This window comes from Magallana gigas, chromosome 5 (assembly GCF_963853765.1).
Source record: "Magallana gigas chromosome 5, xbMagGiga1.1, whole genome shotgun sequence".
NCBI lineage: Eukaryota > Metazoa > Mollusca > Bivalvia > Ostreida > Ostreidae > Magallana > Magallana gigas.
Window position 1 is genome coordinate 27,725,676 of NC_088857.1, and position 21,726 is coordinate 27,747,401.

General features: G+C 33.8%; 1 protein-coding gene across 2 annotated transcripts in view; it reads left to right on the top strand.

The window, feature by feature from the left end:
- Positions 1-1,765: 1,765 nt before the first annotated feature.
- The window catches only part of LOC105331246 (condensin-2 complex subunit D3-L), a 31,701-nt gene continuing 11,740 nt past the window's right edge, over positions 1,766-21,726 (top strand). The window contains exons 1-31 of one of the 2 annotated variants that reach the window (XM_066084074.1): positions 1,766-1,885; positions 2,720-2,884; positions 4,065-4,150; positions 4,338-4,413; positions 4,532-4,609; positions 4,704-4,810; positions 5,011-5,097; positions 6,038-6,174; positions 6,275-6,323; positions 6,462-6,518; positions 6,865-6,980; positions 7,514-7,622; positions 8,069-8,155; positions 9,167-9,236; positions 9,508-9,598; positions 10,419-10,591; positions 10,921-11,061; positions 11,511-11,644; positions 14,018-14,133; positions 14,859-14,972; positions 15,079-15,153; positions 15,359-15,461; positions 15,869-15,968; positions 17,030-17,113; positions 17,689-17,765; positions 18,317-18,431; positions 18,861-19,028; positions 19,171-19,253; positions 19,455-19,569; positions 19,661-19,790; positions 21,307-21,415. In XM_066084074.1, the coding sequence (XP_065940146.1) occupies positions 1,846-1,885; positions 2,720-2,884; positions 4,065-4,150; positions 4,338-4,413; positions 4,532-4,609; positions 4,704-4,810; positions 5,011-5,097; positions 6,038-6,174; positions 6,275-6,323; positions 6,462-6,518; positions 6,865-6,980; positions 7,514-7,622; positions 8,069-8,155; positions 9,167-9,236; positions 9,508-9,598; positions 10,419-10,591; positions 10,921-11,061; positions 11,511-11,644; positions 14,018-14,133; positions 14,859-14,972; positions 15,079-15,153; positions 15,359-15,461; positions 15,869-15,968; positions 17,030-17,113; positions 17,689-17,765; positions 18,317-18,431; positions 18,861-19,028; positions 19,171-19,253; positions 19,455-19,569; positions 19,661-19,790; positions 21,307-21,415 (3,192 nt within the window). In that variant the 5' untranslated portion in view covers positions 1,766-1,845. The remainder of the gene's footprint in view (positions 1,886-2,719; positions 2,885-4,064; positions 4,151-4,337; positions 4,414-4,531; positions 4,610-4,703; positions 4,811-5,010; positions 5,098-6,037; positions 6,175-6,274; positions 6,324-6,461; positions 6,519-6,864; positions 6,981-7,513; positions 7,623-8,068; positions 8,156-9,166; positions 9,237-9,507; positions 9,599-10,418; positions 10,592-10,920; positions 11,062-11,510; positions 11,645-14,017; positions 14,134-14,858; positions 14,973-15,078; positions 15,154-15,358; positions 15,462-15,868; positions 15,969-17,029; positions 17,114-17,688; positions 17,766-18,316; positions 18,432-18,860; positions 19,029-19,170; positions 19,254-19,454; positions 19,570-19,660; positions 19,791-21,306; positions 21,416-21,726) is intronic. The other variant, XM_066084076.1, reaches the window with a different exon arrangement.

Here is a 21,726-nt window from a genome sequence, read left to right on the forward strand (position 1 = left end):
TCTTTGTGTATACATGTAGTCTATTATTTGTTTATAAAAAATAAATTTATAAATGAATAAAATGTGTTGTTAAAATTCACAATTAAAAGCATTCAAAATGCATTTCTTTTAAATGTCTTTTCCCATTTATCCAAATTGTCATCTTCTCTTCATAGGAACCAAAACAATTCCTTTCGTTTGACTGATACTGTCTCCTTCTCTTTATCTGAACTAACAAAAAATTCATCTCTTTTGATTGTTACTATCAGAATTTTGGCACCCCTAAAGGAGCCTGAAATTAAGAGAAAATTGTTATTTCGTTTGGTCGATGATACATTTATTTAATTTTTTTAATTAAAAAAACTGGTATCGAAATTGTTATAATGAATAACAAGAAGTTGGTTCGAATTCATAGTTTTCCACGAGCTTTTTTTTCATTATGTATAGACGCCACAGCAGCTAGGCTTCTCTCGCGTCACAATAATACATTGTTTATATGTAAATTAAAGAAATATGTTTCCTGCTATTTATAAAAGGTATGGCCAGTGCCCCCTCCTGATGCTACGTACATGAAGTTTTCTTTTGATATAGGCTCTCTAAATTAGTTCCCATGAAATATATTAACTATTTACGTAAACATATTGGGGCATACACGTCTGTAATTCATCATACTCTACTTCTCCTAAATGGCGAAAATGATATATTTACGTTAAATAATAAACTGAATACAGCAAAACTCGAATATAACGAACACGGATATAGCGAATTTACGGCTATAACGAATTATTATTAATGTCCCGGCAAATTTCTTATATAAACCTATAGAAAATTGATGTATATAACGAACACGGCTATAACGAATTTACGGCTATTACGAAGTAATTTTAAGACCCCCGCTGGCAAAATTTTAACGTATTTTATCATTTTTATAAAGAATATTTTCCATTTCAAATTTCATTGAAGAAACATGCAATTTTGAGATGCATATATAAAATACTCAAATTCAAATAGTATACGGAATTTTTTCTACGGTCCCTTGAAATTCGATATATACGAGTTTTGCTGTATGCTTATTTGAAAGATATGATCAAAATACTTATTATATTATCACAATACACATAATATGTACCTATCAGAAATTCTATTAACAAATTTATTTGATTAAATTTGTTCAAAAATAGTATGAATAGGGTTGTGCTACACGTTTCTGTTGGTGCTAAGAAGTCGAAAATGGAGACAGAGGAGGTAAGATTTTTGTTTTAAAAAAGTTGATTCTAGTCTAAACTTTATAAAATAAACCTAAATATAATATTATAATGTATATATTAAATATTTTGTAATACTATCAGAATTACGATCCCTTTTTTAATTTTATTATGTAGAGTAATGTTTAAATTGATTTTTAAAATATAACGAGAGGGAAAAATATAATAAATAATTGTTCAGATTTTAAAATGTAGCAGGAATGCAAAATTATTAAAAAATTATACCATATATCAGAATCACAAACCTTTATTTATCATGTATATTAATTTGAAATGTAGCAGGAATGTAAACTTATCAAAACTTTGCTGAAATTGTCTGTTAAAAAAACCTTAAGGGTTGTATTTATTAATTGAAAACATTGATGTAAAAAAAAAAGACGAAGGTGTCTAAACATCTTGGGTCCTAAACATCTTGGGGCCTAAACAGCTTATCAATTCAGGGCCTAAACGTCTTAGGGCCTAAAAGTCTTTCTACCGAATATTATGACGTATTCCGCGCATGCGCGTAAAGGGTAGAAGGAAGTTGCATTCGATATTTGGCGCGAACGTGAGGCAGCGGTTCATCTGTCACTGTCAGACCTGTAGATGTCTATGCTTACAAATGGAAGACATCCAGCAAATTTTGATAAAATTAAGTGAAGGTATGGTCTTGATATTTAAAATGTCACATCTGAATTTAACTCACGATTACCATGTGCGAGCAGAGACATAAATAACAGCACGATTAGTTGTGACAACTTCAACCACTTTATTAATATAAATAAAATATATGCTTTTGACATTCCTTCCCCTTTAATTTCTAAATTTTGAATGTGTATGTACGTACGTACGTCCCTGTGTTAACCAAAACTGTTCTTTTTGTTATTTCATTTAAGAAGCTGTTTGATCACACATAAACAGTTATGTACATATATTTTAGAACTTTCACTGCATTTGTGTTGTAAGAGCAACTTTTTTCAAGAACAATTATTTCTTGGATTGTTTTCAGATCAGTTGAAGCTATCTAAGTGTAACTTTTTGTACAAATTGCTCAGTTCGAATAAAATTGAGCTAAATTAAACCTACTTCAGGGAGACTAATGAGTGTAATACCTTATTGACCCTATAATTTTATGTTATATGACTATATCAGGTAGGTATATAAAACTATGCATGTAGCTTCAATTAGAGATTGCACTGGACCTATTTTTACTCAGATTCATCATCTTTAAGGATCACTCTGATCAATCTCAATGACTATTATTTATGTCTTGGCTAGAACTATTAATATCTATCAAGAATGTTAACTATATATGATGACACAATAGAATTGAGTGATATACCGGTATTCAAATGATTAATGTTTATGATATTGTTTCAAATGATGCAATTGATATACTGTAATATAGTATATATAATATATACATGTATGTCACAGTTATCATCACACCAATCGGCACTATACCTATTTCCAATGATTTGTTGTTTTCTGTACAGAGTGGGTAAAATCTTACTGGGATTACGACTTCACAGAAATACCAGCTTTAGATGCACTGGCAGAATCAGATGTATTGGAGAATGAAAACCATGTCCCCAATTTGTATTCCTTTTCCTCTTTCATGGATGACTGGATCAACAAGAAAGAAGGACAAGAAGGGAAAGGTACTCTGCCATGCTTATTATCCTGTTGAGTTCTATCAGAGTTTCAGCATTCTAAATACCGTACATATATTGGGCGAAATTATTGATAAAAAACTAGTTCGAGTTAAGGTTTATGGTTTGATAATAGTTTCATATCTGTTTGAAACCAAAGATAATTTTTGAACTCATCTGCATTTGCATGAAAGTCTTTATTAAACAGTGCAGAGAATTTTTTTCCTGGCAATACCCACATATTAGGTTATTCTGCGAACCCATTGCAAAATTGGCTTTTAACACCATATCAGTATTTTGGAAAAGTGAATGCTGCTATGAAAAACTATATTAATATTCATTTTTCTACACGTGTATCAATAGAGATCATTTGATTCACTCAAGGCACTTGAAAAAAGTTAAAAATGACACTGGTTTTAAGTGAAATATCCCCTAATTACGTGGTCTTAGCTCAAAAGCCAGACAAATCTTGTTGATTTCAAAGAGCCGTAGTTGAATGGCCAGCAATGAAATAGACAGGTGAACTTATTACATGCATTACAATGTGTACTAAAAAAATGTTATGAGCAGATCTTTCAATGAATTCTTTTTTTTTTTCATCAACCACTTTGAAAGTTTTTCCTTTGCCTGTTGTAAATTTCAAAGGGTAATTCTCAGTGTTTGTATTAATGGTATCGCTCTCTTCCACATTTATTTATTATTTTGGTCAATACTATATGTACTATCATAGATCCTTTGAGACACATATTTTTAACGTTAGAACGATACTCATGTTTTGCTGAGTTCATTCTTTGACACATGTGCCACACTTGAGTATCAACAGCTCTCTTTTGAACACTTCTCCATCTTGAAAGGATTTAAAACCCCCGAAACCGCACTCGAAGGTGGTTTTAGGTTTCCTGGAAACTTGTTTCAGTTTAGAGCCAGTAAATACAAAAACTAGTTTTAGTTTAAAACTAGTTCAAAACCCTTATCGCCAGTTTTGCAAATAAATGAAAAGTTTGCAAAACCGAATTAAAACCTAAACTAGTTTTTGAGCAATAAATTCGCCCATTGTATCTACCGGTGCATGTATTGTATCTACCGATGCATGTATTGTATCTACCAGTACATGTATTATACTGTCTTATCTACAGATGATAGTAATGTATTGATGACTGATGGAGCAACACAAATTATTTGATTTCAGGATTATGGATGGTTGTGGTGGAGAATGACTTTTCTTACAAAAGCCTGATAGCCTTGCTGGCTTATTTGGTGGAAACTGGCACTAAGGTATGCTTAATGTGTTAAATAAGAAATTTGATTAATGTATAGGATTGGGATTTAGATTGATACAGCCCCTAACATTTATTTTTTTTAACTTTGCAAAATGCTATGACATAATAATACATGTACCACCAATATTACAAAAAAATGAATGAAGTAAAACTTACATTGATGGGACAATTGTATTTTGTAGAAGGGATCAAATGTTCAACAGAGAGAAGCTGCAATCTTGTCAGCATCCAACTATTTTAAGCTTTTGACAATTCCTGGTAAGTACAAATTTTAAATATATTTTTATATGCCTGCTCATAAAAAGAATCTTAAGAATCAGATACTAGTCTATGTTGATATGTCATCATTTTGAGGTTTTAATGTGGACTGTTTTAGAAAGCACTGCATTCAAAGTTTTCCATCCAGTCTTGTTCGAGAATTGTGTCAACATATTGAAACAGTGGAAAAGAAGTGGTAAGATACCAATAAATTGCTGATTACATAATTATCAGGACTTTCTTTTCACTAAAACTTGAAATGGATGGAATTTTACACTTTCTATCATTAGGTGAAGGTAAAAGAAAGAAAAGTATTTCCCCAGCTTGCAGTCAAAAAAGAAAGAAAAACAAAGGAAAGAAAACACAGAAGTCTAGAGATTCCACTGGCAGCATTGAGGTACGTTTTATTTCTCCCGGTTGAATATCCTTAATAATTTAATCACACTATAGATACAGGTATTTGTCTGTACTTATAAAATTCACCAAAGGCCTTAGGTAATATTTATTAATAAAAAAGGTCTTATGAATGGGCATTGGTGACCATTCACATTATTGTAAGCAGTGTTTGTATAAAGACATGTACTTGTTTATGTCCAGGATTTCCCAGATGACAGCAATGATGAAGAGGAACTCTCACCTCAAGAAGTCAATAAGCTATCAAAACTATACATGCTGCTTCTGCAAGTATGTACATGTATTCTTGTGACACAGAAAATATACATCTTAAAGCTGCATGGTCTGATTTTTTCGCTCTCACAGTATCAAATAATTTTCCATACAAACCAATTATCTTAGAAAGTTATAGACTTTCGCCTATTAACATCAGCAGAACCGGTCTTCTTTCAAAGTTAGAAATATTCAAAGTTAATAAAATAATTTCTTTATGGGCATACAGAAAAACAAACCAAACTGCTTGAGTCTGCATCATGTGAATGATTAGAGAAGGGAACCATTTAGTTTCATTTCCCAAACGTTTGGGTTTATTGAATCCGCATGTTATGAATCGCCTAAACAAAACAAACTTTAGAAATATTAGTGAAAAAAATGTTCACATGTTTATTTATGATTTGCCAAATTATTATAACCTTTATATAAAGCGATGTCTAAGTCATAATACAATCACAGCCGCCTCGACATCGGGGACGAAATTAGATATGAGGCGGTACCTCTTTATGTCGTTTGTTTTGTGAACAAATTTTGTTCATTTTTTTTTTATTCCATTAAAATATGGCTTTATTGACTAGGAAAACTACTGCAATTTCTTTTATTACGCACATACTTAGCATAACAATCATTCAAAAGCGTTCACAAAATTTGATATAAAATCGGACCAATCAGCTTTAAATTCTATTTTATGAAAACAGTGTACATTACAAATCTTACTGAGAATACTCTTTTGTGTATAGATAATCCTTTTTTCCAACTGATTCCCATTCAATCCATTTGTTATAACCCTTTTCTGTATTGCCTGATATAAAGTATATCACTACATTGAAAGCAATTAGCACTGCTAGAACACGGCTAGAAACAATATTTTTGTCTCCTCTTAAGCTGTCTAATCTTTTCTCCAGTACCGGTACACTTCTTCTTGAGCATTGTTTGATGATCCTACTATGTTTTCTAGGATTTGATTGGTCTGCTGATGACCTGCTCCCTCAGACAGTCGGAGTCCTTGGCCTATCACACGGTGCAGGTTCTCTGTGACCTCACCAGACAAGGAGCTGAAATTTTTGACGGCAACTTCCAGAGTTTTGCAAACTGGTTAGTGAAAATTTTGAATGGGATTGAAAAATATTGATTATTTTGTAGATTTGAAATGTTTCTCAAAGGATTCTAATATAACTCTTGTTTGGTTGTTCAGTGAGAAAAAACAACTGAAAAACCTTCCAACTGCTGGTCTTGCGTACAAGGTATTTGTACATATTACTGAGTTTTTATGTAGAACATTTTCAATGATGTACAAACATAAACCTGTTTATGAGAGAATATGTTAAATTTTTCGAATGCATTGCCCTTGAAGTGAACATCCGGACACGCTTCCATTGTAGGGCGTACAGCTTCTCAGTCTGCCACTCCATGGTCATGTCAATACTGTCATCAAGGAAGTAAGTTAAGTCATAAACACAGTATGTTAAGTCATAGACAGAGTAAGTTAAGTCATAAACACAGTATGTTAAAGTCATAGACAGTAAGTTAAGTCATAAACACAGTATGTTAAGTCATAGAGTAAGTTAAGTCATAAACACAGTTTCCAAACTTGTGCTCAATTCCAGTTGTTTATTTGTACAATAAAAACCCATATTTATTTATCAACCATTTATGATGAATGCAAATAAAAGTAATGATACTGTCTATTGAAATGACACCTTATGTTTTACTGCAATATACAGACAGGTACAATGTACATGTATATGTGTGGGTACATATACATGATAATATCTTTTGTTGCAGATCTGTAAATGTCTCCTCCCTAACCTTCTGATGTTGATTGGAGATAATCGGGTGGCGGCCCAGTCCATCTCCAGACCTGTCCTAATGGCCAGAGACCAGGCGGTCAGCTTTGTCATGTTCGTTTCTTAATCTAAAACTAAAAAAAAAAATGTCATTCTGGTTTGCATCTAAATGCATGACTTTGATATGTATCTCTTCCTTATACTTATTTAAAGACACAACACTTTAAATGGTTGTGTTTCATAAAAAAAAAATCATTTAGCTCTAAATAATAATTTTAGATTGTTGTTATAATAATTGTTGTTATAATAATTTTAGATTGTTGTTTGAAGACACTTTTATGCTTATGTGTAGACATTTTCTATTTTCATTTCTTGTTTTGATGGAAATTCATAAATCTGCTATTTTGATTAGTTAGCAGATTCGGAATGTGTTTTGATTTGGCAAAATCTGCTTGTCCCTGTATTTTGATGGTTACAATATAATCTCTTATTTGAACTGTTCACTATTATTGAGTACTGATAGAGCTCAGAACTAGGCTTTATTAGAGCATTAATGCAATAAGGAAACTCAAAATGAGAGGGAGGAGGACTACTTTGGGTATTCTATTACAACAAGTTCTATTTTTTTTTTTTTTTTTTTTTTTTAGATATCTGATGAAAAATGAGCCGCGTTCTCTCTCTAGCATTAGGACGCTTTTACAACACCTGTGTACCAAGGTCACTGACCGTGCCGAGTACCGCACCAAAGTGGCTCAGGTCAGTACCATACATACAGTACAATATACTGGGGTGCATTAATCTTACCGATAAATACATCATTTGAACATGTACATCTCTTAAATCCTTCAGATTGACAATATAATGAAAATAATAGATAATGTCTTTATTTTATCCCAATGTGTTGCATAATCCATTCCTAGAGTTACTGTAAACCTTCTTCTTTCCAAGCTTTGCATTTGCTCCTTTTACATTCCTCATTTACCTGATTGCATTTACTACATGTATTAACATAGCTTTCAACTTTTGCTCACTGAGCATTCCATATGCGCTCATTGATCATTCAACATATGCTAATGGTTTAGAATTTTTTCTGCATTTTAATTGGGAACTACATGTACATAGTGAAAAAGATCATTATATTATTGATTTACAACAATAATATGTTGATGTAAACGGACTTAACAGAGTATTTTCTCTCTCAGGCTGTGGTCAGTATTCTGCAGGAGATGCCTAATGGTCCCTATGGCAAAATGGTGGAATGGTTTTATCTCCTCTCAAAGCATGCAAAGGTATGGCAAAATGGTGGAATGGTTTTTATCGCCTCTTTTTCTCATCAGAGGAGTTTGGAGCTCACCTGAACCGAAGGTTCAACTGAGCTTTTCTGATCACCTGTTGTCCGTCTGTAAACTTTTTACATTTTTGACTTCTCCAAAACCACCTGGTCAAATTTATCCAAAGTTGGTACAAAGCATCCTTATGGGAAGGGGATTTTAGATTGTTAAAATCAAGGGTTATTAAAAATCCTTTTTAAAGGGGAGATAACTGCAAAACAGTGAGTACAGATGTATGTCTTTAAAAATCTTCTTCTCAAGAACCACTGTGCCAGAAATGCCAATATTTATACAAAAGCTTGTAGATATAGTGAAGATTGTAAATTATCAAAATCATGGCTCCTGGACAAAAACGGGGTCCCAGGCATGGTTCAAAGTTTAACATATATATAGGAAACCTTCTTCTTCTCATGAACTACAATGCAACAGTTTGGGATACAACTAATATTCAATTCAATGATTCAGTTGTAATAAAGTGTGAAAACCATCTATCATTTTAAACACATTTGTGTATATGACAGGTGGCTTCCACCGCTTAACTGTCATCGCTGATGTGTGCCCTCATCGAGTCTAGGACCAGGAGGCTCTTCAGCTGCCAAATACCTGGACAGTCCATCATGTCATTGTCCATCCAGCCTTTCTCGTTCTAGTGGACAACTATGTCGGGTGGGAACTTCTCTTTAATCGTCGTCTTGGTCACTATAACTACGGCTATAACAAAGTTTTATCTATGGTCCCTTGAAATTCTCTATAAATGAGTTTTGCTGTACATTGTCCAGATAGTTTGTATTATGACTCCATTACGCTTATTTTATCATGCCTTTTGTTCCGTAGGTCAGCGTTGTGGCCCATGGGCCTCTTGTTGAGGAAAAGTGTTTCTTGTCATTAGATTTCAAAAATATGTGTTTAACAACATCTAATACTTGTGGATCTATACCATACTGAAGTATGCATTTAAAATTTTTGCAGATAAATAACAGAGCATTCACCGTAGATATTGTTGCTCTATTGCTGAATTCCCCTGAAAGGGAAATGGATGGTAAATATATTCCTATCTTTGCTTACCTGTACATGGAATGTTTCTTATCATCATATGCAACATTGAAGTTCTTACACATGTACATGTTAAGAGCATCAAAGACTCACCCATAACATTTTTTGTCATGATATGGAAATAATGTCTCTCTCTTGAAGAAAAGACATATCATGATTTTTTTTATGCCCAGATGCTTGTACACAGAATTTACCCTACATATATACATGCATGTATTTAACTGTTGGAGATGTGATTGTATCTTCCCCCTTTTTAGCAGAGAGTACCCCACCAGAGATAGCCTCTTATGTGAGACACACCTCTCTACTGGGGATTCTACTGGAGAGGTGTTCTGATGCTGCCCCAGTGTAAGTAAATGGATCCCATGTATTGTATTAGAACATTAATTACTTGGTTCTCAGGCCAGAATTTTCAAAAACAGATGTGGCGTGGAGGTGGCATAATTTTCCTTCCATTTCATTAAAAAGGGATGCTGGATGATTTAACAAGGTGCAATTCTTAATGCAGAAAAAGCGTTGTATTGAAGTCAATAAATAGTTACCTTACAGTGAAAGTGTAGGTCTTAGATTTATTAGCTCAAACTAAAGGAAACATCAATGCTTCAAGGTTTGAGAGAGAGCACTGTCTTAAAGCATGATTAGATATTAGGCATAGTACAAGCTGCAGGGACTTTCTTTCTATATGCATTTGAAGTTAAACAATGTCCTTCTTCATATTTAAACTTTATATTGTTGCTGTTGTGATCATAACTTGAACACATTTTCTCGTAAATAGATTTGACAGCCACTTGAAATGTTGCTAAAATCTTGTGTGGATCATCGCTATGTTTGCTATAATGTTTTATATAAAAGTAAAGCATTTTACTGACTTGGGTTTCTAAAATGCAATCCATAATGTGGGACATTTTTTATTTGGAATTCACAAGCACACTAGAGAAACATTATTTTATCCATTTTAGTGCTGAAACGAATACTATAAATCAATATACAAATATTTGTGAACGCTATTCTATTCATATTCAAATATTCGTACATGTCATCTGCAAAGTATTACTTATTGTTTGATACCATAGGTAATAATGTAATTGCATGTGTAGACTGCATAAAAACGTCTGTATTATTTATTATAAATATATATATAAAGTTTTTTATTCCATGGACTTTGCAGAGTTCGATCACGGGCCATTGTAGCTTTCTCTCAGTGTTTCACCACTGCAGACTCGGGAATTAGGAGCACACTTAGGGAGATAGTGACTCCTGTGGCTGGCCCCCGACCAGCTCATTTACAGCATCTCATTCCTACCCCAGAGATGGAGAACCGAGTCCAGAATGTTGTGGAAGGTAGGACGAGGTCTACTTGTTGAAAATCTTATTGTAGCATTTCTTAATGGAAAACAGATCTGTTTTTTGGATGTTACCTAAATTTTTAAAGTAATATATACACTTTTTGGAATCAAAAAGAAGAGAAGAAAACCACGAAACTGTAAGAAAAGGGGGATGCATATTTAAAAATCTTCTTCTCAAGAACTATTGAGTCAAATTTAAAGTAATTTGGTGTAAATAATCCTTATGGAAAGGAAATGATAAACTTATTCCTAGTATTAGACAAATGTTATAGATATATTATTACTGCAGTGGTTTTAAATGTTTGAAATTCACTTTACTTTCAGTGACTGTAAGTGAAAATTCTGTGGATAAAACAGCAGAAAATGCCCAGCCCCAGGAGAGCATTGAGACCCCAGTTAATACTGCCCCTGGAAAGCCCCCTAAGACACCGTTCCATCAGGTGGCCCTGACTCCATTCAATCCGAGTAAGTGTGATTTTTAGGTGAAAGTTCTTATGAACAATGCATGGGGACAGGATTATCTTAATTGAAGCCCAATTATTGTCTAAATATTTAAAGACAAATGATTTCAGCTTTCATCACGAGTTAAAACTTTGAGGGTATAGTGAAAACACATTGTTTGTTGTAGGTTATTGTTGTAAAGTATTTGTAAAACTGTAAACTGTAAAAAAAAAAAAAAAGACTCTACAGAAAAGAATTGCATGAGTAACAAAATTGTTGTTCTTTTTGTATAAGTTTTAAATAAGATTGTAAGACATGTTAACAAAAACATTGTGTATCTTTGATAAAGAAAAAGTATGAATTACTGAGATGTACATGTGCATTTGATGTACATTGTCATTTTCATATTTTAAATCATTGTAACCATTTAGAATTGTAAATGCCTATGAAACAAGAACTTTGGTTCCTTTCAGACCTGCCTGATGAGCAGGGAGTGTTGTCCATGCTTAGACGACGGGCTCAAGACGAGAAAGCACAAGTCAGGAAGGCAGCTCTACAGGCCCTGGAAAGTGTGGTCAGGTTTGAGGCCCCCGACTACAGGAGACAGGTCAGTTATCACTGTCTTAACCAGCAACATTTGTATGTACTGTAGATTCCATATTTATACCCCCCGCAAAGAAGTTTGGGGGATATATAGGAATCACATTGTCCATCCGTCCGTCTGTCTGTCTGTGCAAAATTCATGTCCAGTCTGTATCTTTCTTATGGAGAGACATTGGAAGATCTTACTTCACACAAAGACTGCTTATGACCTAGGGATGTGTCATGACTTTGACCCAAGGTCGTTTGGGCAAGGGCAAGGTAACTGGCAGAGAAAAGTGCAAAATTTGTGTCCAGTCCATATCATTCTAATGGAGTGACATTTAAAAATCTTAATTCACTCGAAAAATTGCCAAAATGACCTGAAGGTATGTCATGACATTGACCCTAGGTCATTTTGGCAAGTTCAAAGTCATTGTTTAAAAAATGCTTAATTTTTATACAGTCAGGGGTGTGACTGCAATCCATCATATTGAAAAATAACCAATTACTGTCATTTCTACTAACTACCTTATGTACATATCTTTATTAATTTTGTAAATATGACTTGTTTTCATCATAATTCCATTCCCAAGTCAATTATTTAGCCCATTTACTTCATTAATGAGATATATCCTGCCTTGGTCCTGAACAACTTAAACCAAAATAAATTAGTGCACCTTGAAAAACAAACGAGATAATTAAAAGTGTACAAAATTGATAAAAAATGATGAAATACAGTAATATTTATTTTTAGAGGCCACTCCATATTTTTAAAATAAACCCCAAATAGTTATGACTGGTTTTCATCATTTTTCAAAAAAATTAATATCAGTCTTTACTTAAAATCAGTTTAATGATTAGAAATCATTTTTCAATATGATGGATTCCATGCAGTCTCACCCCTGATTGTTATATATGTGTCATTGTCTTGTATGAATGGAAATGATTAGAAGGTAAAATTTGACACAAAGCTTGCTTGGGTAAGGCAAAGTTAAATTAATTGTTACATTCTTATTTTCGGCCACCCATCTGAAAATGGCCCGGCCTGATGTATTTTATCTTTTTTCAAAAAAAAAAAGGTGTGGAGAAAAATTTTCGGAAAAAAAAAATAGGGCTTGGTAAACCAAAAATTCAAAACATTTAATAGATGCTTGACATGTGGATTATCGTTTGATTCCAGTAATGTTTGTTATTAAAAAGATACAAATGTCTTCATGCATTAACAGTTAAGATGAAATAAGACCACACCAATACAATTCCTTGTTCGTCTGACATCCAATGAACATGATAAAAAAAGGTAGGAGCGGAGGAGCGATTTAAAAATGATAAAATTATTTTTATTTGTATGCAAAATTTTTCAGTGGTCCGTAAATACTTGTGTTTACGATTATATTTTTTTCTACCTGTTTTTTTTTTCTACTTGTTTCTGAATTATATATTAAAACTATTTAAAATTTGAAAAATAAAGCTAAAATGGAACAGAAAACAGTGCAGAACTTCCCAGATGCTGGAAATTAATAATAATATTTGTACAGTTTTATTAAAATATGAGCGTGTGGGGTCCGACGAACAAGAAATTATATTGGTTTGGCCCAAAATGGAATTTAAAGAATAGAAATTGGTTTTTGTACTCATATTAGCAGAAGCAGTTAATAAGAAATAGAACAGCTGTTATTGATAGAAAATGGACAGTTAAGTAGATAGCATCCATCATTTTCTATAACAGCAAACTACTTGAGTTATGATTTTTTTTCTTAGGGGGTATCAGTTGTAAGCGTGCTCACAGTACCTCTTGTTTACGCAAATACTGAATTCCGTAATTCAACTGTTTTGCATATCATTGCCAGAATATAAAATTGTGACTGCCATATTTTTATCATAGTTAAATTAAATTTACCCAAATCTACCCAAAATTAAAAGAGATTTTGAATTTTTTACATGGATATTAAAAAGAAATTTTACGGTACATACTGTAGAAGCAAAAATGTTTGTTGAAATTTTCATTTGATTATTTCATGGGCAGTATTAATCAACAAAAATAAATCCATGACTATTTTTAACCCAAGTTTTCAAATATACAGAGTTGATACGTGATACATTTTAGAGATTATGTTATGACTAAATTAAAAAACAATGAAATTTTATCCCAGCAAATATTTGTGCTTCTACAGTATTTGAGTCAAAGTTCTGTGTGTCAACATGTAGGGTACTTACAGAAGTCTTTTGATATCATTAGGGATTGAAGGGATGGGCTTGAGTGAAACATCCCCATGGACCTGTGAAGAGGGAATAATTCAGTAGAGAAGGATACTTTCTAATTATTGTGTGGAAAAATGTTCAAATGGCATTTTCTTGGAATTTGAATGTTTTGATTAGACCAGATTCTGTTCTGTTTCAGGACTTGGGCGTGTTGGTAGACAGATGTCGAGATCCGACTCTCTCTGTGAGGAAACAAGCCATGCAGTGCCTGACAGACCTGTTGTTATCCATGCCAACAGAGAAACCCCTGCAACAGTAAGGGTCATAGTATGCAGATAATGGACCATTTTATATGATCATAAGATATCTTTGGAATTTACTGGAAAATATTGGCTCTTTGACTCTTTTCTCTAAGCCATGAGATTTTTACACCCCCCTCCCCCCTCCGAAGGAGAATGGGTATACTGTTTTACCTTTGTGTGTCTGTCTGTCTAACAAAAATTTCTGTCGCATTTTTCTCGGCAACTGTTCATTGCAGATGCTTGAAATTTAACACAGTATTTGTTTAGGCATGCCATATTGTGGGATAGATTTTTGTGCCAATCAAACGTCAACTTCCTGTGAAATGACGACTTTGTTTATTTTCAGCCAAAATTTTCATCAAAGTTTTCTCAGCAACTATTTACAGTGTATCTCAGATGCTTGAAATTTTAACACACTATTTGTTTAGGCATGCCATATTGTGGGATATATGTTTGTACCAATCGGACGTCAACTTCCTGATAAATGACGACTTTGTTTATTTTTAGCCTAAATTTTCCAAGAAATTTTCGTCATAGATTTTTCAACAACTATAAATTGCAGATGCTTGAAATTTTAACACGCTATTTGTTTAGGCATGCCATATTGTGGGATATATTTTTGTGCCAATCGAATGTTAACTTCCTGTTAAATGACAACTGTTTATTTTGCATATTCACATCAGAGTTGGGATATCACTAGTGAGCATTGGCTCACAGATATCTTGTTTTTTTCCCCAGGTGTTGGTTGGATGGAGTTCTTCCCCTTGTTACTGACAGGGAATCAACTCTGGAAGAGAAGTGTATGGAATCTCTAGAGGAAATCATCCTGAGTAACATTGTGCCTATTAACAGGTCAGGACAGATAATACTCCAATTACCACAACATGTTTGCTTACTTCTTATAGAGAGACTTGTCATTATATTTAAAGTCTGACATGTCTGATGAATTCATTTTTAGATCCAAAAATGAAGGACATCGCTTAGTTTGGAACATTTTAGAAATCATGACCCGGTTTGAGAGTTGTCTTTTAAGGTATGGTGCCTATGTTGAATACCTGTAGCTTTCACTCATTAAATTTATGATAATTGATTTTCAATTAAACTGGGTTTGAATTTTGGCCCAAAATCAGGCCCCCAAAAATCACTGTTAAAACACCTTCAGGTTTGTGCATTATGTATGATTTTCATTGAATAGATATTAAACCTAGAACATATACTAACGTCATTATAATTTACAGACGATATCTTCAGAAAGCTTGTAGACGTTGGGCAAGAGTGGGGAAAATCAAACCAAGTCTGATTACATCTCTGGAATCTCATGTTGGAACTGATAATAATCAGGTTTGTAAATCATTGGGAGAGGATACTGTATTTGTAAATTTTTAATGTTCAGAATCTTGGTACAAGAAAAAGTAAGTGATGAACTAGATCGTTCTCGTTGCAAGCAACCAGAGGGTCTTCCGTCCAATTTATGATAACATTAGATGGAACCCAGCATTTTTAAGATAAATTTAAAAACTGTCAACGTCAAATGACAAGGCATCAACCTTGAAAATTTGTCTGAGAAATTGCTTGCACAAAATGTGTAAGGAAAAAAGAATGATTATAAAATTGAAAAAGAAACAATAGAATAAAAGTAGGGTCTTCCTCTGAAGACCGGAAGACCCTAATTAGATGATTTCAAAATGCCACTCAAAGAAATGCAGCCCTCCTTTCTGACACGATTCTGATACTCTTGGTATTTGCAGGCTGCTTGGATGCTCCTGGCGGAACTAGCCCCTGCTGTCCAGAAGTTCAGCCACGAGTTTATCATTGACTACTGGGAGAGGAATGCAGGCAGCACAGAGGGTGAGGCCCCATCTAGTGTCATTCATGCAACTGTGTCTCTGTGTTCATGGATGGTTGGAAAACTGAAAAATAAAAGATTTAATAAGGACAATTCCCTTTATGCCATCTGAAACACTAGTATTTTTTAATTTCTTGAAAATTTTGACAACCTGGACAAAGATTTTTTAAAATTACAATCCGGAATTTTATGTTTGAAATTGGGAAAATTTTAGGAAAGGACTATGTGCGGTATTATGCATTTTTTGCCCCCCAAATTAAAGTTTTATAAAGAGTTTTAAAAATAAGGTGAAAGGCTATCACCACAGTAATGTCATAATATAGATATGACGTCATGAATATTGTCTTATTTTAATAATTGGATGTTTTGTAGCAAAATATTGGGTTTTTTTCGATGGTTTTTCATTTGGGAAACATCAAGCGCAGGCTTGCTCAAGTACCATTTTTTAGTATGATGTGTATAATTATGGGAAGAAAAACATGTTAAAATCATACTTGAGCAGATCTGCACTCTATACTTCCGAATGCAAAATATAAGGAAAAAATAACTGTTTTCATTTGTTTGCAAAATTGCGGGAATGGGGTCATTTAGGTGACGTCATAGATAAACGGCAAATGAGCAATGATGACTTAAATCAAGATAAAAATGACAGGCATCTTCTGTACAATGATTTATGAAGATTTTATTCTCATATTTTACTGTTTGAAAATGGTTAAAATTGGGGGAAGATATTTGACCATAACAAATATAGTCCTTTCCAAATGGGACTGGGGTTGAATTTCGGCCCCAAATCAGGGCCCCCCCCCCCCCCCCCCCTCCAAAAAAAAAAAAAAAAAAAACCACTGTTAAAACACCTTCAGGTTGTTGCATTATGTACTGCTAGTCTGATGCACACAGTTTTCATTTTGTTTTGCATGTGAAATGAAATTTAAACCAAACTGAAATATAAGATTCAGGGATAAGTGAACCGAATTAAATGTTATGAACTGCAGTATGCTGCACAGCCCTATGAGAAAACTCTTTAGATATAAAATATTATTTTCAAAGTTATGTTTTGTTACAGATATTTACACACTACAGAGAGTGTTGCAGGTTATGGGATGCTGTGCCAAGCATATCAAAGCTGACCAAAGAGACCTGTTGATTGGTAAATATCTCGACATTGTCCAACCTGTTAAAGTTATATTTTGAAAATTTTTCACTTACATTATATCTTTGTCATATTTGTTGTGTAATAGAAAGAATATTTAACTGACCAGGTTTCAGTAAAAATTTATTCAGTATGCAATATATAGCAGCAGGGAAATTCATCTGCTTCGCTTCAATTTTAAATCCTTTAAAAATAAATTGTTTAGAAAAAACCTGCATAAATGTGTAATTCAAGTGATATTCTGGTTCCCAACTAACCCATTGTATTCTTTTTGGAACTCATGGAGGAGTAACAATGAAATAGAGTTCTTTCTTTTTATTAAATCAAAAGGATTATGTATTTTTTCCATTTGATAGGATAGTTCAATTTTTTGCTGAAAATGCTGCTTATCACCTAGCTCATTTTGTATAAGGGACAAATATATTTATTCATTAGAATTTGGAAATGATGAGTTAAGTTGACATTTATACACATAGAAGAATTGATATATTTTTAGCTTGAAAATGTGTTTTTATTTGTCAAACATGTGATATGCATATTTATGTTTGCCCATTTCCTTTCTTGTCATTTAGAAAATCTGAAGAACAGACTAAAGAAATTTGATTCTCCAACTGACCTTATTTCTGTCACAATCAACACGTTGTCCAAGGTTTGTACATTTAGACCAGTAATGTTCTTTAAAACCAGTCTAAGGCCTAACAAAAAATTATTCGTTACGGTTACCTGACAGACCCTACATTTAATCGCCCACCCAAATGTTTTTTTGTCGTTGAAATTCCGGAAATGGTACGTTTAACTATTACATGCATGTTAATCGAAATCAAAAGTGAAAGAGAAAAACATGACGTATGCAATAGAAAGATTTTTCCTGTCAATTAAAGTTCACACCTTTTCACGTAATAGATCCCCATGAGTAGTTTGTATAAAATCATTTTTGACTTCCATAATTACTTTGAAATTTCCCAACAGTGCAAGCAGGCTGTACATGGCTCTGGGTACTATAACCTGTGCACCTGCCAAGTGGCATCACTAAATGAATTGAAGTTCTTTACTTTGAATAAGTGAAATATTGGTATATTGTGATGTAGGCAAGTTATGTTATACGATATTAATGAGTTTGTTAAGCCAATGAAATGAGGCGTTACAACCAGAGTTAAATTATGTGTATACACCTCATATAATACATTTTTTTTTTTGAAGCTGTGTGTAGCCAAGGCTGGGGACTTGGGATTGGCCAGTGAAAAAGAGGCTTGGTGTGTTGACCTTTTGACTTTAAGTGACAAATACCTGTCTAAGGTCATTCTTCAGGAAGATGGTAAGTCTAAAACTGTATCAAGCTGGAAAAAAGTTTAACACTTTTACCTTTTCTGATAATGGTAAAGTCTCGTGTATAGCACACACGTGTATGTTATGCACCCCCATAATTGGTTGTAAATGCTAAAAGATGCATGGAAAAAACAGATGGCCAACTTGAATTTAAATAATGCAGATAAGAGTTACAATGGCTAATGCTATTTTTGGTGTGAAGAAAATATCTCATGTTTAAATGTAATAATTTGCACTCTATACAAGGACATAAAATGTACCTATTTATCTAACAATTTCCTTTTTTTTTAAAAGTGCATTTTGGTATATGTGAATGGAAAAATGTTTAGGTACCATCAATTAATTGATAGTTTTTCTAAGATCTTGTCCACCAATATGTACCTGTAGTCATGTCGATTATATACTTTGTTGTTTGTAGGTGGTGCTGTAAATGAAGATCTTGTGGTACGTCATCTTTTCACTCTGGGTGAAATAGCTCAGTTGTGTCCAGCTAAGACCCCTAAGCGTGTGTACCTGATTGTCCAGAGTATGGTAGCGGCCCCCTGTATCAGAACAGCTCCCTCTCAGACTGTGCTTTCGTCTCAAGGTATCTGTGTAAATCATTAAAATCTTTCATTTTTTCTTGCTGTCTTTTATTAACTCAGTCGATCTTGTTGAATGTGATTAAATTGGTTAAATTGTGATTCGAAAGTATTTGGTTTATAGGGCCCTGTTTTCTACATTTGTAGCACCACCAGACAACTGGGTTAGTGGGACATCACATGATAGTTCTAATGGAAACCACAGTGGAGAATCTAACCAAAATGCAGAGGTAAAATAATTAAACATTTTAAATCTATATCAAAGAATTTTGTATCTTGTATTTTTTATCTGAATGGTAAAGAATCTATTCAAAATATGTATATCACAGTTTATGTATAGTAATACATATGTATATGCTGCTCTTACTTTAAAATGGTGATCATTCTGGAAAAAATGTGAGAGCAAATACTATGGTGATGATTGATTGTAGGCTCACACATCTGGATCCTCCCAGCAAACTCAGTTTACCCAATTCACTCAACTCTCGCAGTTCAGGGGCTCCAGAATGTCCAACAGAATAAGAGCTTTCGCCTTTATTGCTTTGGGTAAGCCAAATCGGTAGAATTTTTTATCGTTGTCAAATTCAGAGCCTGTTATCATTGCAAAATTACATGAATGTTTGGTTTCTTCTTTCAGGCAAGTTGTGTTTACAGAATGCGGACCTGGCGAAGAAATGTGTGGCAGCCCTGGCCAGGGAACTGGAGACCTCCCCTGACCTCACCATCCGGAACAACATCGTCATCATTCTCTGTGACCTCTGTGTTAGGTAAGACACTGCTTATTCACATATTTCAGCTTTCAAACTTAAGATATTTCCACACAAATAAAGAGAAACCTACACTATAAATTGAATGTAAGTTTTATGTCTTATGATTAAAGAATTTTTCTCCTACATTTTCATACTTGGTCATTTCCATATACAGCACATGTTATTGAAATGTAATACCCTTAATAAATCACATACATTTAAGATACATGACATTGGATATAATTTTTTTCAATTTTACAAACTTTGAATAAAACACATATCACTCAAGTACACTTTTTTGCAGTATGAAACACTGTTTTAATTAAGTCTCCCAAACAAAAGTTGGTGACTTACTGATTCTTTCTCGCCTATGAACTTTTCCATCATGCTTCTCAGATTTGGCTGAACAGAATTGTACAAAACTATAGAATATGATAAGCCTGCATATCTAGTTGTTTTAATTTTTTCAATTTGGGGTTGGTCAGCTGTATTTTTAGGGGGGTCAAATGGGGTTGGGTTATAACATTAAATCCTATGGGGAAAATTATACTCTATATTGTAAATGGTTATAAGTTGAAAATCGTTTATGATATTGACATGGGGTCTTTAGATGCATATAATGGGTGTTACGGGCAATATATATGGTACAATAGATGTGGTTCCTGGAGTCATTCCCAACCCCCAGGTTTGGGAAATTACTTAAAAACCATTGACATCCCTACCTCTAAACCATATATATTCTTGTTCTTTGTGTCAAGGGGCATCAAATGGTATGTTGGTCATGGGCCCTGGGGATGGTCTTGAACAACCTCGAACAGGAAGTGCACAAAAATCTTGAAACCAGTTTAGATCCCCATCCCTAAACCATATATATATTCTTGTTTATTGTGATAAGGGGCATCAAATGGTATGTATGGGGTTGGTCTTGACCCCTCTTGAGCAGAAAATGCCAAAATATCTTGAAAACAGTTTAGATCCCCATCCCTAAACCATAAATATTCTTGTTTATTGTGTTAAGGTGCATCATATGGTATGTAGGTCATGGGCCCCTTGGATGTTCTGATGCCCCCTCTAACAGGAAGTGCCTAAATATCCTGAAAACGGTTGAGGTCCCCACCCCTAAACCATATACATGTATATGTATATTCTTGTTTCTTGTGTCAAGGGGCATCAAATGGTTTGTATGTCATGAGACTTCAGGGTGGCCCTGACTTCTCTTGAACAGGAAGTGCCCATATCTTGAAAATGGTGGAGATCTCTACCCACAAATCATATATATTCTTGTTCCTTGGGTCATGTCTGTTCATCTGATCTACAGTAAATGGCCCCTTGGGAACATATTGAATTTCAGAAATAGAAATAATCAAGCATTAAATCTTTTTGTAAAGTTTGACCCATGTGAGTCATCATCCCTACCCCCAGTGATGGCCTCGTTCATTTGGGAGGCTTTATAATTGCCGCGATTATAATTACATCTTGTTTGTGCATAAGTTTTTTTGGTCACATCTGCTTTATATGATCTAAAATTCTGTAGGTACACGACCACAGTGGAGAGCTACATGCCCAGCATCCGAGCGTGTCTGAAGGATGAGGTCCCTCTCGTCAGGAAGCAGACCCTTATATCTATTACACGACTTTTAAAGGTACAATGTTTGAAAATGCGGGAAACAATACAGTTATAGACATTGATCTAAAAATACATTAATGGTGTCTTTCTACAACAAAAGAGGCCGACATAAGAGGTTTGATTTTTTATCAAACAATACATTAACAGTCTCCAGTAAATACATAAGATTTTGACTAATGAACATTTTGGATTGCTAGGTAAGGCCATGAAAAAAAAATCACAGGCCAAAATTTATTATGTATAAAGATCAGTAAATGTAAATGAACATGTGAATGATATCAATCCAAATATCACTTGCATTTCTATGCATGTACATTGGTCTAATAA